The sequence below is a fragment of the Lytechinus variegatus genome, chromosome 7 (assembly GCF_018143015.1).
Source record: "Lytechinus variegatus isolate NC3 chromosome 7, Lvar_3.0, whole genome shotgun sequence".
Taxonomy (NCBI): domain Eukaryota; kingdom Metazoa; phylum Echinodermata; class Echinoidea; order Temnopleuroida; family Toxopneustidae; genus Lytechinus; species Lytechinus variegatus.
Window position 1 is genome coordinate 40,076,829 of NC_054746.1, and position 15,991 is coordinate 40,092,819.

The window sequence follows — 15,991 nt, forward strand, 5'->3', positions numbered from 1 at the left end:
ATATACCTCTCTCAAAAAAAATAGAGAAAACAATGTGGAAATACACCCTACTCCCCTTTTGTCTCCTGCTCCCTGCTTTCTCACTATATATATATATTCCTCCCTGTTTGTTTCCCACCCTCTCTGCCTCTTCTCATCCTCCCTCACACACACACACACACACACACACCCACCCACCCACCCACACCCTCATCATCCTGTTTAGGGGATACAATGTTCAATGCAACCATCAATCAAAATGATAACACGTATGGCATACAAAAGACTTTATTTACAAACTTACAATGGGATATTTAATGATAAACTCGGTATAATCAAATATATATTTTACAAAATGCTACACACAAAGTAGACTTTATTACATTAATAAAACACAATTCATCTGACATGAGCCAGAGTGGCATCCACAAGTAATTCTTTCTCAAAGTGAATCAACAAAAAATAATCTATTGTTAAGGAGTAGAGATTTGTTAAACATAAGAAGCAAAAGTTTCTTATTTATCATGCATTAGATTAGCTTAAATTAGAATAAGAAGATATAAGACATTCAGTTTTACTGCAAAGCATAATTCTTGGTAAAAATATGAACTGAATTATTTGTAGTTTGTTAAAATATAAGTTTTTTACCTCATGATTTGTCATTCATTCTCGGTCATAATCATACCAGTCATTTTCCAATTGTTTGTCACTTTATGCATGACTTTAAAATGACAACATAAAACATTCTCAAGAACGGATTCCAACTTTTTGGTTTAATAGTGCATGAGAAACCAAATATGACTTGATAAGAATAATGTGGACTGAAGAGTCTGAAACTCAATGTATCAATCACATCGATTCAATTTCTATTTGGTGAAATTTTCTCTACCAAGAAATACTGGTAAAGTTAATATTTTTTCATAAATATAAACACTATGCTATACACATTTACACAAAAATGAGATATTGAATAGTTTAGTCAGTATCAAAATAGCAATATCATTGTAATCGACTGTATCAAGGAAATAGAAGCAAAGATTTTTGATGAATAATTCAATACCACTTGTAAATATACCTGGTATAAGACCAAAGTTCCAGGCAAATGTCATACCCCCAATATTATATTTCCCCATTTCCACAAATTGTATGTGAGCACAGCATAACATTGTTTATATTCATTCCTTGGGGACTATATATCACTATATCGTGGTTGTTACAGCTGTAGGTAATTGAATACCTAGATATGCAATATCATGCAGTCATACTAATGTGTAGCAGGTAATTTCCATGTGCCCTAACTTGCTACATCGGAACAATAGGAATTACAGGGCTCTCTTTAAAGTTTTTGCTGGGTTTATAAGGGCATTTAAGAGGTCAACTTCACCCAAGGCGGGCAAATTGTTTCCCTAGGATGTTTTTAAGCTGAGACCTGCTTTGTGAAATAGACCTCTCAAGGACTCCATGTATTAGGGTTAAGATGGCTGTAGAGGTTATATTCACTTGATACGGTAGAGCATCTTTCGTTGCATTCGATACTGGACCTCACCTCTGCGCATCATAAGGTATATCACCTTCTGGATGGAACGTTCCGGGTATTTCTAGGAATGAAATGAACGAATATAAAAAGATGGAAGAAGGTTAACATCCAGGATTTAACCACATTCTTATTACACACTGATATGAAACAACTTTTGGGCTTGAATTCTTTCTATGGTAGGATTCATTTGTTATTTGGACAAGAGTTCATCTAAATTAAAGACTTCTTTTAGACACTGTATGGTATTCGGATTGGTTGTGGGCCATACATGTCGTAAGAATCATTGATGTCAGTTATAAATGGGTTTTAATGGTGACAGCAGTCAGACGGCTAATATTAATGGTAGTAGATTCTATTTTTTCTAATGAGCTCTTTTAAGTATAACATGATTAAAATCTTTGAGATTAATACTCCCTTCATGTAAGAGTTAAGAAGTTTGTGGATTTCTCTTAAATAATATAGAATGTCCTAATGTGAGAAAGTGGATTCTCATTAAAAAGACATCCTGTCACCATTTAAGCAGTCTCACAAACAGTTGTCAATGGAATACAAGGTGTCAAAAAATATCACAAAGGCAACTGACAATTTTTGTCCCAGGGCTGTAAAAAGCTGTGGACTGGCTGCAATCCTCAGTAAATATGTACAAATATGTACAAAATACATCATAAATTGAAACATGAAATAAACTTTTATCAAACAATCATATTTTGAACTTTACCTTTTTCTATGTGTTTATGTTATTAAAGTTAAATTTATTTGTAACTGAATGTTTTCTGTAAAGCAATGAGAGATTGTTTTAATATAAGTGATATATAAGCTTAAAGTGATTGGTTAACATTGGTTTGACTTTTAAAAAATCTGAGCTAGAAGGTCACACTTGTCACCTGTGACTGTGATATGTTACAAAAATGAAGCCCTGAAAAAATTGCGTTCAAAAATGATTTAGTGCTTCAAAAATAGAAATATAAAGTGACCAGAAACACCATCTTAATTTCATCCCATACAATTATGTGTACTATTTATGCGTCTATAAGACGCCTATTTACAAAATCGGGGTTTGCCTTGTAGTTTTAGCTTTTCATTCTCAATAATGGTTGTTTTCAGGGTTTATAAGTTCTAATGCATGCACTTGTACACATGTTTCATCTTGGTTTGAGAATTTTTTAAATCGGCTGGTCACAAAGTTAAACAATACCTTTAACATATTATCATTATTCAATTTCAAGTGTCCAACTAATGGCAAAAATCATACAATAATGTGTGTTCATAAGCACAAGTGTGCCTATTTATATCATTATGTCTGAACAAGCCCCAAGATTGATGGATAAGATCCCTTACCTGTCTAAGGAAGTCTTGGATGATACAATGTTCTGAAACCTGAGAGCCAATGGCAAACCTCCTCTTCAGCTGTCTTTCAATATGATTCAACTCATCTTGATCCTCTTGGGTTGTAAAACCTTCAACACCTACAAATAACACAAATATTTGATTGAAATCATATTCTCAATCATCAAATTGAAAATATAACTCTTTTTAAAAATACAGCATACATACAAAGATTACCAAAGCCACAGAATCACAGTTTCTGGATTAAGATGATGTTGCACTGTGTAAGGGGATATCCACCTGGATTTCTTCGCAATCGTGTGCCGATGTACTGTACATGTGGCTAGCTGCTTTTCCCATATCCCAATTCTTGATATTAAGCAATAAACATTCCATTCTTGACATTTTGTTTACGGTATACTGCACAATATCAAGAACTCAAAATTATTTATACAAAGAAACAAACCCCTCCCAGCTGTGAGATGGGTCCAAATAACCCGGCTCTTTTAGGGTTAAACCTAATTAAAATTAACTAATCACATTCTAGAAATAAAATAAGGGGAAATTAATAACTGATTACTCATCTTGAAAATCATGCCTTGAAAAATATATATGCTATATATACTGGTATATATAAATACAAATATACATAGTACCGATGTTAACCACATTAGCATTTACCCTTAGTGTATCCTCATGATAATGACCAGTGATATCAACAAATATACCAAATTAAAAAGAGGAAAATTTGAAGGCTGACAAGTAGCCAATCAGAGTCAAAATTTCAGTAAAGGCAAGGATACCATGAGAGTAAGTCTGAATGACACTGGACTCATAAGGACCAATTGTTAACTGAAGGGGGTTTCATAGGCTGATGGTGACATTGGTGAAGACAAGAGGAGAATGCTTATTAATAATCAAGGGATGAATAATTACCAGATAGGTTTCCAGTCCTAGCAGCATCTAGTGTAGAAACCTGGAAGAGTCTTAACGCTTCATCTACATCTTCCTCACTGGCAAAAGGTTTCAGCTTCATCTTAGCAAGGGATTCTGATATACGGATGATGGCTTCAAGTTGCCTAGCAACAAATTCAAGTAAACAAAACATTTAAAATCAATGACTGACCATCAATTATAAACTTAAGAATATCTACTTATATGTATTTCCTGAAATACATCAATTATATTTTTGCTTTTACTACAAGACATCAGAAATTCACCAATAAATCTTGTAAAATAAGTAGTTTCTACATTTCCAAATATAAAGGTAGGTTATTATAAAATCTTGTTCATCAGTTTCTATTGGCTTCTGAATTTCAAATCAGCCTGCTTTCCAAAATTCTTTGGTCTGGTCAATGGAAAATGAATTGGAAACTAAATTTTGTATGTTCAACCCTGAAACCAGAGACTGATAATATTAGGAAATTCTCATACACAGAGGGTCAGGCATACATACTTTATGGAAATGTTACTTAATGCATAAAGGAAACAAGTCAGCTAAGATATACCAAATCCCTTAAATGTAAAGGACATATCTTTTATCGAAAATTGAAGAGTTAATGCTCACCTGACAGTGATTGGTATGCTTGTCTTCTTATCAGTCTCCATCTCATGATCTCTAGCTCCACTTCTCATCAAGACGTAACGATTCTTCAGTTTGTCAGCAGCAGCATTAGATATGCGTGGTCCACATTTGCTGCAATGTAAACAGATATTGAACTGCAATTAATTTTGGTGTCTGCACAATTTTAAACTTAAATCAAATTCTTCACACAGCTTTCTATATGAATGCTGATAAATTTATTTGCTACAATCTGGTAAACTGGTTTAGAAAATAGTGCTGTCGACATATCTATAAAACATTAGAGAAACATTTAAAGTCACACTTTCTTTATATTTTAATTGTTCATTAAGTAAAATGCAGCTTTATAAAACTACAGATATGCTTATGAATGCATTTCTTAAGGAAGTTTTTATAATTTTTTCATAAAGTAGAATGCTACTTTCCATATGCTTTATGAAATAAAAATACCAAAGTGCCAATTAATTATCATGATCCATAAAAAAATGACCATGAGACTACATACTTGCGAATGAATCCAATGTATTTCTTGAGGAAATTGAGGCTTAATTCTCCCTCTTGAGCCTGAGCAGTAACCTGTGCATTCATGTGTACACCCATCACATGCTTGGCTAGTCTCTGTTTCAATACAATGATAACAAGTAACATGAACAAGTTAATGTTATTAGAATCATTCTATGCATTGATCAGTGATTTCAAACCATCTTAAAAAGCAAAAGAAAAAAAAAAACGAATTAGGTTTATAACATAGTGACTCCTACAAATTTGCTGAGATCAAGGCTTTAAAAAGAGTGATTTCTTTCTTACCATACATATTCTTTCCAAATGAATTGTCATGACTGGCAAAAATCATTTGAAGGTTGCACTTGTTTTTCATTTAATGTATAGGTCAATGAAACACATTGACATCAGAACATATTAACATAAGCACTCCATATCAACAAATTAACTGGCCTGTAAATATTTCAAAATACAAAAGTAACCACAAACGTACCATATCTCTAGCTTCATCATGCTCATCTTTTACAATGAAGATCATGTCAAAACGAGACAGGATGGTAGGCATGAAGTCTATGTTCTGTAGAGGAAACAATATAAGAATTTGCTTCAAATGAACAAGAATAAATGGATAGGGAAAGCAGTATTATACAGTATTGTCTACCCTCTAGACTTGATTACATTCACATTACTACATCATAAGAGATCCTGGTTAGGTGGTTAATCAATTATCATATATCTATTCAATACTTGACTTGGCTATTTTCAGAAAATACACAAGGATTCATGAAGATTGCCTACACATTTTAAGAACTGCAACATCAATTTCAGAAAAGAACTAGAAAGACAAGACGATACAATGGAAACTATTTCATCAACATACCTCATCCCCTTTAGTATCATCCCATCTTCCAAACACTGAGTTGGCTGCTGCAAGAACCGATGCCCTTGAGTTCAATGTAGTGGTAATCCCTGCCTTGGCAATGGATATAGTTTGTTGTTCCATAGCCTCATGAATAGCTACACGATCATCCTCTCTCATCTTGTCAAACTCGTCAATACAAACGACACCGCCGTCTGCCAACACCATAGCACCACCTTCCATGATGAAGTTTCGCTGATGAATGAAATGATTTATGATATATATCCTTAAAAGAACACTTCTTAATGTGTGACAGGCAAGTGAGATATTACATTTATATGTATCTATCAAAATATCTTCCATTGTACAAAAAGAAACATTGTTATATACTTCTTATGCACCACATTTTTGTTGCCATTTCTTTATGATTTAGTAAAAAAAATATTCCTGATAAACTTCTTATGCTTTTCTCATATTGTTTTTAAATATATTCACTTTTATCAAGAACATTGCATATTAAGATCAGAGCCTGTTTTGAAGGGTTGTAGCCATTGTAACTTTGTCACTATGGCAACTAACCATGGAGACACAGAGCAGCAGGCAATCACAATTGAGGTTTCCATGGTAGTTAAACGATGGAAAAGTTATGAAACGGACCCCATGTATCAAACCAGCAAATACTTGCAATGACAGCTTAATTTAATAATCAAAATCATTTTCCAGGTAAGAATGGTCAAATCATTTAACTCACTGTTGCTGGATCCCTCATAACTGATGCAGTAAGACCAGCAGCACTGCTTCCTTTGCCCGATGTGTAAACCTACATAAAAAATACCACAAACTCTCATCATAAAAGTATTTATCACCTATATGAAACTATATCGCCTGCAGCCAAAGGGCAGAGAGAATAATAAAATGATCCAAATCTGTATTTTTGTTCATTTGTTCCAAAGCAATTTTATGAGTATTTCATTTCATGTCTATTTCGAAAAATAAAATATGGATTTTCATTGGATTTCACCCAAATACAATACACAGAATCTGTTGGACATAGATAGGACCGTATTGAGAATTAGCACCTTGAGCACCCAGTGGATACAAGTGCTGAACTGGTAGCACTAATTATCATGATCATATCCCATATTTCTGATTATTATCAAGTGAAATGGTCAACAAAACGTTTGCATTCCAAGAAATAATCATGAATACATCCTTTTGTGGACAGAATGATTTGAACAGCATGAGATTGGTAGTCCAGCTTCACACAAGGTCTAATATGGTTCATGCTTAATGATTATATATTATTGACTCACCCCAATAGGAGAGACCTTCTCTACAAACTTGAGAAGCTGACTCTTAGCTGTACCAGGGTCACCTAGCAACAGGAGATTGATGTCACCACGGCGTATCAGACCATCAGGAAGACGCTTACGGGATCCGCCAAACAAGAGACACGAGATTGCCTTCTTTACATCTGTGAATGAAAGAAAGTCAGGATTGTAGAGTCAATTGGTGCATACAACAAAAACCATCAACAAGTAAAAAATCTCAGTCTGTCTCGCTACAAATAGGTGAAAAACATGGATCAAAATGCAACTATTTACACTAAAATCATCCATTGTAATTAAATTTTTCTTTGTGTTCAGGCTTAAATTGTCAAAAGACTCTTTCTTGGTATAGAAAAAGCAAAAAACTCAAAGATTATGAGGCGATCTAAAAAGATTTCTTCTAACAAACACAATGACATATCAATAATCTTTATTTTCTCAATTTCCAAGTCTTCTCAATGACTATCACCCACAAACTCTTAAACTTACCTATACTTCCATAGATAGAGGGTGCAATACTACGAGCGATGATGTCATAGATATTAGGATTGGCAGAAAGACGTCTGAACTCTTCTTCTTCTTGAGGAGTAACCTGATGGGCAGCACTAGTCCTTCCTAACCCTTCCTGATCAACTTCAATACCAACAACACGAATGTAAGGGTTACGGATTCCTACTGCTACCTTGTTCTTACGTGTACGCTGTAAATAAAAAAGGAATTTTACATAATAGAAATTTTATATTTTAACTAATTTTCAATAGAATTCATATTTGATCTTCTACACACAGGATATCAGAGTTCAAAAATTCAATTGAGTTTTAACTTCATTGTAAAATGTAAGGTCACATCAAAGTGCTAGTACAAGTATATGCTGGCAGGGCCCTGTTGGAAGATATTTACTATGATGGTAACTCGTCATCCGATCATACCTTCCATGGTAACCTTGGTTTCAATTGGACCTAGAGTATTGTTACCATGGTAATTATCATTGGATGGCAAAGCGACCATCACATCAACAGGGCCCCAGCTCTTTACTTATATTCTGATAATTTATTTCAATACCAGCATGTATTAGCAAAAATCAAAATTTTTGAAATAGCTTTTCAAATGATGTTCATATCTGAATTACCTTGGAAACTGGTCCAGCCTTCTTAATGGAATAGACTCCAATGATGGTCACTCTGTTACCAGGAACGACCTTCTCACACAAATACCTAACAATCATGAAAATGAATAGTGAAACATGCCTATTAGTATTCTATGGCTCAGAAAATTAGGTAATTTTATTCAACTTGGCAGGCAAGCCCATCTAAAAGTTTGATATTTAATTTCCATTGAAACTGGGGGTTTGGATAGTATTACAATACAATATCCCCCCCCTCAATATAAGAATAACCAGGAGCCTCTCCCTACTACATGTACCTCTGTCATTGTAACACAAAGAAAACTGTTTTGGTGTTAGCTGTATGGGTTTTGGTATTACATCATTCAATATCCCATCATTGCAGTGTTTCTTTAAACCACACAAATGCATGTTTTTCATATTCTAACGTAAACTTGTAATTCAGATGATAATCCCTCAAAGCACAACCTTACTATCTGTTTTGAGGAATTACGAGTGAATACCCTAGTTTTGATATACCCACCTGTCACAGAATAGTTGTAAATGTCTTGGCATCTCACCGTTGGGTACATCCTCAGGAGCCTCCTGAAGCTTCAAAATCTGAAAGTCAACACACTTACACTTGTCTGGTACAATAAAGAATGGATCCAATGGGCACTTTGGTCTTCCTGCCTGGTCACTGAAAACAAATAATATGAGAACAAATTTGATAGATCAAACTTTGCTTTGTTTGTTTCACATAAATCAGTTTATCACTTATCAGAATGAATCACAATATTTTGCTTTTCCGAAATGACGCTTTGAATATTGCAAGCAAGTCTTTATCCCAACAATTCTGTTTAATTCAAATTTCATCTTCCAAATGTGGAAATTTGTTTGTTTTGCCTATAAAAAGAATTCAATTTTTTTTCCGAATTCAGATTGTATAATCAAAATTACAAGTCTTTTGCCCCCAAATATGGAAAGGACTAAGTACCACTTAAATTGAATACATCTAGGCATTACATAGGTCTTAAAAATACATAATTTACTTAATAAAAAACAACAACCTTCGTACGAATTTGATAGTTTGTATCGTAACAAAAACTCAAACTCACGTGTTGCATTTACGAGGCATGGTGTAACCCTCTAGCCCGGGCTTTAGAGTTAGATTAGGTACATAGTTCCTGCAGCTACGACACTGGATGGTGATGCGGGTCGCCTTAGCACGTATTGCTGATGCAGCAATTACAATACCTGGAATCTTGATAAGCTTTGAAACCTCTTCAGACTTTTAAAGAAAAAGAGCATTTTACAAGTTATTTTGTACTACATGACATGCAGCTGCTTGCATGTACATCATAAAAGAAAAATGTTCAAGTTTTATTTCTGTTATTCTGTGATGGACTTTCATCAAATCTATAATCTTATTTCTTTGCTGTTCTTAAAAATCAACTTGATAATCATGGTGAACTTCCCCTTCAAAATAAGATATTAAAAGTTTCCAGGCTGTAAGTCCACTAATGAAATTGTCAAATAGCTATATGTTTTGAAAGCACTGTCCCAGGATGTTTTGCCCCCAGAATCTTTGTAAGTCATTTAACACTCACTTTCAGGTTCCTGATTGGGATGGGGTTTGCTTCAGATTTGAGCATGATCTGAATATCTTGGACATCTTCATCTTCTTCAGGCCTGGGTCTTGTCACTTCATCAGCGGTTTCTTTAGCTGCTTCCTCAAACTGTTTGTACAAAGAGAAAATATTAAATGATAAAGATCTAGTCTCTCACTTCAAAAGGTTTCATCTTTAACACTGAAATACAATCTAGCTGATTCAGCCCATCAATGTTTCAGGAGTAGATCTACATCAACAGTAAAAACTATACAATTTACACATAGAGGCTACATTCTATTTTGGAGGAAGATGCACCCAAGCAGCTTGCGCACATAATCTTCTAGATGGCAAATCTCTCACAAATATATAATAGCTACTAACATAATCTATCCACGAGAAAAAGCAAAATGAACATTCCTTCATACAGTGTACATGTATCTTCTATATGGCATGTTCACTTTTTTTTAAAGAAATTTCTTTAGATTTAGGATTTAAAATTACAAAAAAAGAGAAACTCTGTTCTTACCAATGGAAGGTATTCAGCTGGTTGTTTTTGTAATTGGTCAGCCAAATCTTCATCAAAGCTTGCCAAATCATCAAGGCTGATCTCCAAGAAGTAGTGACCCAAGTTGTAATGTCGCTTAAGCTCATCTCTGCAAATCAGGGGAAAGAGTTTGAGTTAAAAGTGCTGATTTTATTTTAAGTGCAAACAGATTCTATAAGGTTTTAGTAGACAGTAGAGCTGGTCAGAAAATTGGGATCGTTCTAGTCTTGAGGACTCTATGTTTTTTAAAAATATTTTGACATATATTTTTTCATCATGGAGTCTTGATTCCCCATCCATCCATAGTTAGAGGGTGAAATCGGTTTGTATTGTCAAATTTTATTTATCTATGAACCTTCAGGCGCCTAATGCGTACAAAGGGATAAAAATTATTTAACTGTAAATGGTAAAAATGAGACGTTTCTTACCAGACTCGATCTCCCGTAGACCTCGATCCGTTTGTCAACAAAGCAAAGACAATAGACCTGACCATTGACTAGCGATGCCGTTTTGAAGAATATGTAGATAAAAATTATTATTTCACAAATACTAAAACTAAATGTGTGATTATAAATAATTAGTAAATTAATATATAGTGAAATTTGAAACTTGATTAGAAATTATTATAATCTATAATCACGTATTAGATTTTATTATTTGTTTAATGATATTTATCAATAAATTGTTCTTTGAAACGGCATTTTGTAACATCGCAAATCAAAGGTATGTCATAACGAAGTGGTTCAAGAGTAAAGCCTATTGTATTTGCTTTGTTGACAAACGGATTGAGGGATCTACACGAGATCGGTCTGGTAAGATACCTCTCATTTTTCAACTTCATAGTGAAATAATTTTTATCCCTTCATAAGCATTAGGCGTATGAAGGGTCATAGATAAATACATATAGGTCTACAAACCTATTCCACCCTCCAGGAAATATGGATTTTCCTAGGGAAATGGATTTAAGGCGTATGGATTTCCTAGGGCTAGGGAAATCCATACGCCATGTCCGGGTGTGTGTAGGTCTCGCTTATGCATCTATGGGAAGAGTTTCAAGGCTTTGTGATAAAAAAGTATAGTCATGTATTGTATTACCGGACACTATCATGAATCCAGACGAGCATATAATTGCCTAAAAAAAAAAACAATTTCCTACCGTAGGACTTCTGCAGTTAAATTTCACAAAGCAATTTATAGAAATTTATATTTATTTTGCATTAACAAACAATTGATATATTTTCTGATGGAAATATGGGCCTGATTTGCAAAATTTCAATCTCCTGCACTCCTTCGATTGAATGTTAAGGTTTGGTGTTGTGGGTGATCCTCGACGACTAGTTCTCCAGGTACCGTGGGCGAGGTTTACCGTGATTAGAGCTGTCGACGGTCGACAGCGCATCGATAGAACTAAATACAACGTGCGTCACAAGCACAATACGAACGAGCATAATATTGGAAAGTGCCATGGAACATGCAGAACTTAAAAAAAAAAATTTAGTTAGCAAACACAAATTTATTACCAAAATCTGCTTAGATTTGATATAAAAAAAGCAAACAAATAACTTACAATTTACTCATGATATGATAAAAAAATTCACACCAATTAATTCTTACTTCATCATAAAAAGAATAGATAGGGCCTAAGGCCTACATGGACAAAAATAATTGTTTTTCGTTGGGGGGTATGCAGCAAGTGAAGTGCGAGGCAAAGAAAACGGTTGGTAAATAGAAAATAATTTTATCATATTCATAATTTTTATATTTGGAATAGCAAGTGCAAATTTTTCTTGATTGAATTTCCTCTAGGCCTAGGCCCTGCCCCTAGTCATTTTTAAAGCACTGAAATAGATCTAAAGGTGTCCGGCAATACAGGATACACTGCCATAAACTGATACAGATGCAAGGGTTCATTACATGCCGCTGCGCACAGAAAAATCAAGCCATATCACAGTTAGAAGTCATGTGTTGTGGACACCAGGATCGCAGCACGTGTGACTCACAGCACTATAGAAATCCACTGCCAATCGCGGCCGGTTCATGGTGCGAGGTTGGCTACATTGATAACCTCGTAATACATGTAACAGTAGAGGCGCACGGCCAATATGGGAGACTCTCCAATGTGGGAGATAATCTCCCATATACTTGCTTTGCTAAAGAACAAAAGAAACACCACCAACAAAAGCATAACTTTTTCCACCCCAAATTTTGTCTCGCTGAGATCAGAAGCCCATTCGTTTTGTGCGTGGATGACAACAAAAATCCTTATCAAAACAAAAGTAGACGGTCAATTTTTAAAGTAGACGGTGAAAAGGGGTAATTTTTCATGAGGAATCTGCTTATCTCAGTTTTATTTGCCGCCACGGTAATCCTTTTAAAGCAAATGTAAACAAAGGAAATTGGTCTCCCAAACTGGAGACCGTCTCTGATTCTGAAATTGGATACCCAGATTCTTTACATACCTTGTAACATACCTTGTTGCGGGCGTAAAGTTTTACCTATGAAAAACTTGTTTGCCCCTCTCCTCCTTCCAATTTCCTGATTTCTTGATTTCATAAAGTCGGTACAGTGGAACAAAACTGAAACTAGTTGTATGGCAATGTGTGGTTTCAGCAAGTTATTAATGAAAACATGGGCATGTAAAAGATAGGTTTGGGTTAAACTTATCCTTATTCGGCTTCCAAGATTTCTGCAAGTTTGATTTGAAGGAGTTTATGGAAGTACTCTTCACTACTTGGCTTGGCAAGTTATTCCACTCGGATACTACTCGATGTGAGAAAGAATTTTGTCTCTTTCGAGTATTTGCTCTAGGTTTCTCGATCTTATATATATGTCCTCTAGTTCTGGAGTCTTCATTGAATTTGAAGAATTTAGAAGTCTCTAAATCGTCAGTCCCTTGAGTTATTCGGAAAACTTGGATAAGATCTGCTCTGTGACGTCGGTAAGATAATGAAGGTAACTTCAATTGGGCCAATCTTTCCGGGTAACTCTTGTCGTGTAAACTCGGAACTGCTTTTGTAGCTCTTCGTTGAACTCTTTCGAGTTTCGTCTGATCCTTCTTTAAGTATGGATGCCAAATCTGAGAACAATACTCCAAAGCAGGTCGAACTATGGACTTATAAAGTAGCTTGAAGCTCTTAGGTTCAAGGAAAGAGAAAGATCTCTTGATAATCCCCATCTTCTTATTTCCTGCCTTTGCTATCTGATCTATATGCTGAGAAAAACTTAGCTGATCGTCGAAAATGACTCCTAGGTCCTTTTCACTGTGGCTCGTTTCGATGGTCGGGCCATTCAAACTTAACTTATAGTCATAGTGCAGGTTCTTTCTGCCATAGTGAAGGACTTTACACTTTCCTGTATTGAAGGGAAGTTGCCATCTGATTGCCCAATTTTGAATCCTCAGTAAATCAGCTTGAAGGAATTCCCATTCTTGATCGTTGTTAACTTCAGCAAATAATTTGGTATCATCAGCAAATAACTTAATAACACTTGCTTGAGAAGTTAGGACATCTGGTAAATCATTTATGAAAATCAGAAATAGCTCAGGACCGATAACACTTCCTTGGGGAATTCCACTACTGACTCCAACAGAATTCGAGAAAACTCCATTAACAACCACCCGTTGCTCTCTGTTCTTTAAGAAGGATCTGATCCAGTTCAAGACACTACCTCTGATTCCATATGAATGAAGCTTAAGCAGAAGTCTTCGATGGGGGACACTATCAAATGCTTTTTTGTAGTCCAAATAGATACAGTCAATTGACTTTCCTTTATCCAAATCCTTAGTCCATTCCTCAATAACTTCCAGAAGTTGAGTAGCACATGATTTACCTTTTCTGAATCCATGTTGATGTGAGCTATACAGCTGGTTTGTAACCATGTGATTAATAATCTTTTCTCGAATAATCTGTTCCATAACTTTGCCAATTGTACTTGTTAAACTCACTGGTCTATAATTGTTGGGATTACGTTTATCTCCTCTTTTAAATAGTGGAGTTACATTCGCCATCTTCCAAGCTACAGGAACGGAACCACTCCTCAAGGATTCATTGAAGAGATCGGCAAGTGGTTGGGCTAATTCATCTGCAAGTTCTTTCAATATCCGATTTGGAATCTCGTCCGGCCCTGGAGACTTAGTTTTGTCCAGCATCAATAATCTTTCCAGAACCATATCTCTTGTAATGACAATATCATTAAGAATAGAGTCAAAGGGTCTCTCAAGAAATGAAGGAAGATTACTGATATCTTCTTGCGTAAATATTGATGCAAAGAAATCATTTAACACCTCAGCTTTATCGAAGTCATCATCTACAGTTGTGCCATCTGGCCGAGTCAACTCTCCTAGACAGGATTTGGATTTTGTCTTATTTTGTACATATTGCCAAAAACTTTTTGGATTTGTTTTGACCTCAGATGCCAGTTTATTTTCAAAGTTCTTTTTAGCCTGCTTGATAATACTTGTAGCTTTATTTCTGGTTTTGTTGTAATCCAATCTATTAGAGATAATTCTATTCTTCTGATAGCGATTCCATGCTTTGTGTTTCTCATGAACTGCCTCACTTGCTTTCCTATCCAACCATGCAGACCTTCTACGTGATGGTTTGATCTTAGGGACGAAGAGATCTGTCACTTCTCTCAAAGCCTGTACTATCTGTACATATCTGGTGTTTACATCAGAGTTAGATGGTACTGCAAAACTATTGTTTTCCTTTACATAACTCTTCATCTCTTCATAATTGCCACGAAAGTATGCATAACGAGGACCTGGTTTAACTCTAACTGGATACATCTCAATTTCAAAAGAAAGTACAAGATGGTCACTTTTTCCAAGTGGAGAACTCAAAATCCAGTATTCAATTATTTCTTCATGGTTTGTAATTACAATAATACAAACATGACAAAAGTCTCTGGTATTGGAGATAATCTCTCTCATGGGAGACAGTCTCCAATATTGGCCGTGCGCCTCTACTGTGTAAGTGTGATACAGATATACGTCAAAATATTCAAAAATATCATCACGAAACTCTCAACTCGAACAAAGGCAATCGGCAAAGTGCGAGAAATTGAAAAAAAAATGTTTAGGGCCTAATAAAAAAATTCCTCAAACTTAAGGCAGACGGCTGCCAGCTGTCTACATGGAGATTAACCTACGTAGTAAATTAATTAATCTCTAACTTAGGAGCCTCCTGGCTACTCCCATCTTCGATCGGCTGGCCATAGGCCTAACGTTATGCTTTTTACCTTTAAAATTTAAATGTCCCCAAAATATGCACAGACACACCGCACGGCCAACCGCACTAGTGCAGTGCAGTGCCCAGTCTCTTTCTTACCGGTATTTGTAGGAAAAGTTTGCATCATGAAACTTTCGAAGAAAGTCTTTGAAACGACGTTGCAAGGCTGCTCGATTAATCCTGCCATCATCAGGTTGATCTTCTGATCCAAAATTGTCAGAGAAAAAGATTCCTGGATCATCAAATCCTGCCATTTTGGAGCACAATCAGTCAGAGAGCATGTATTCTTTATGATCCAAATCCAAATCTTTGTTATGAACTTCGCGGGAAGACTAAACCACGTGCATTAAAGCTGGCGCGAAACTGCGACTTCCGGGATTTGAAGACACAAC

At 35.4% G+C, this 15,991-nt stretch overlaps 1 protein-coding gene across 1 annotated transcript; it reads right to left on the reverse strand.

Annotated features, from left to right (window-relative positions):
• Positions 1 to 323: 323 nt before the first annotated feature.
• Positions 324 to 15,926, reverse strand: LOC121419282 (DNA replication licensing factor mcm5-like). The gene is made up of 16 exons (XM_041613674.1): positions 15,699 to 15,926; positions 10,354 to 10,480; positions 9,825 to 9,953; positions 9,333 to 9,505; positions 8,759 to 8,914; positions 8,242 to 8,326; positions 7,602 to 7,812; positions 7,098 to 7,258; positions 6,536 to 6,604; positions 5,806 to 6,039; positions 5,419 to 5,502; positions 4,930 to 5,042; positions 4,410 to 4,538; positions 3,779 to 3,921; positions 2,855 to 2,982; positions 324 to 1,577 (listed from the first exon to the last, which is right to left on the reverse strand). The coding sequence occupies exons 1-16, from the start codon at positions 15,851 to 15,853 to the stop codon at positions 1,476 to 1,478; spliced, it is 2,199 nt and encodes a 732-aa protein (XP_041469608.1). The 5' UTR covers positions 15,854 to 15,926; the 3' UTR covers positions 324 to 1,475.
• Positions 15,927 to 15,991: the final 65 nt, after the last annotated feature.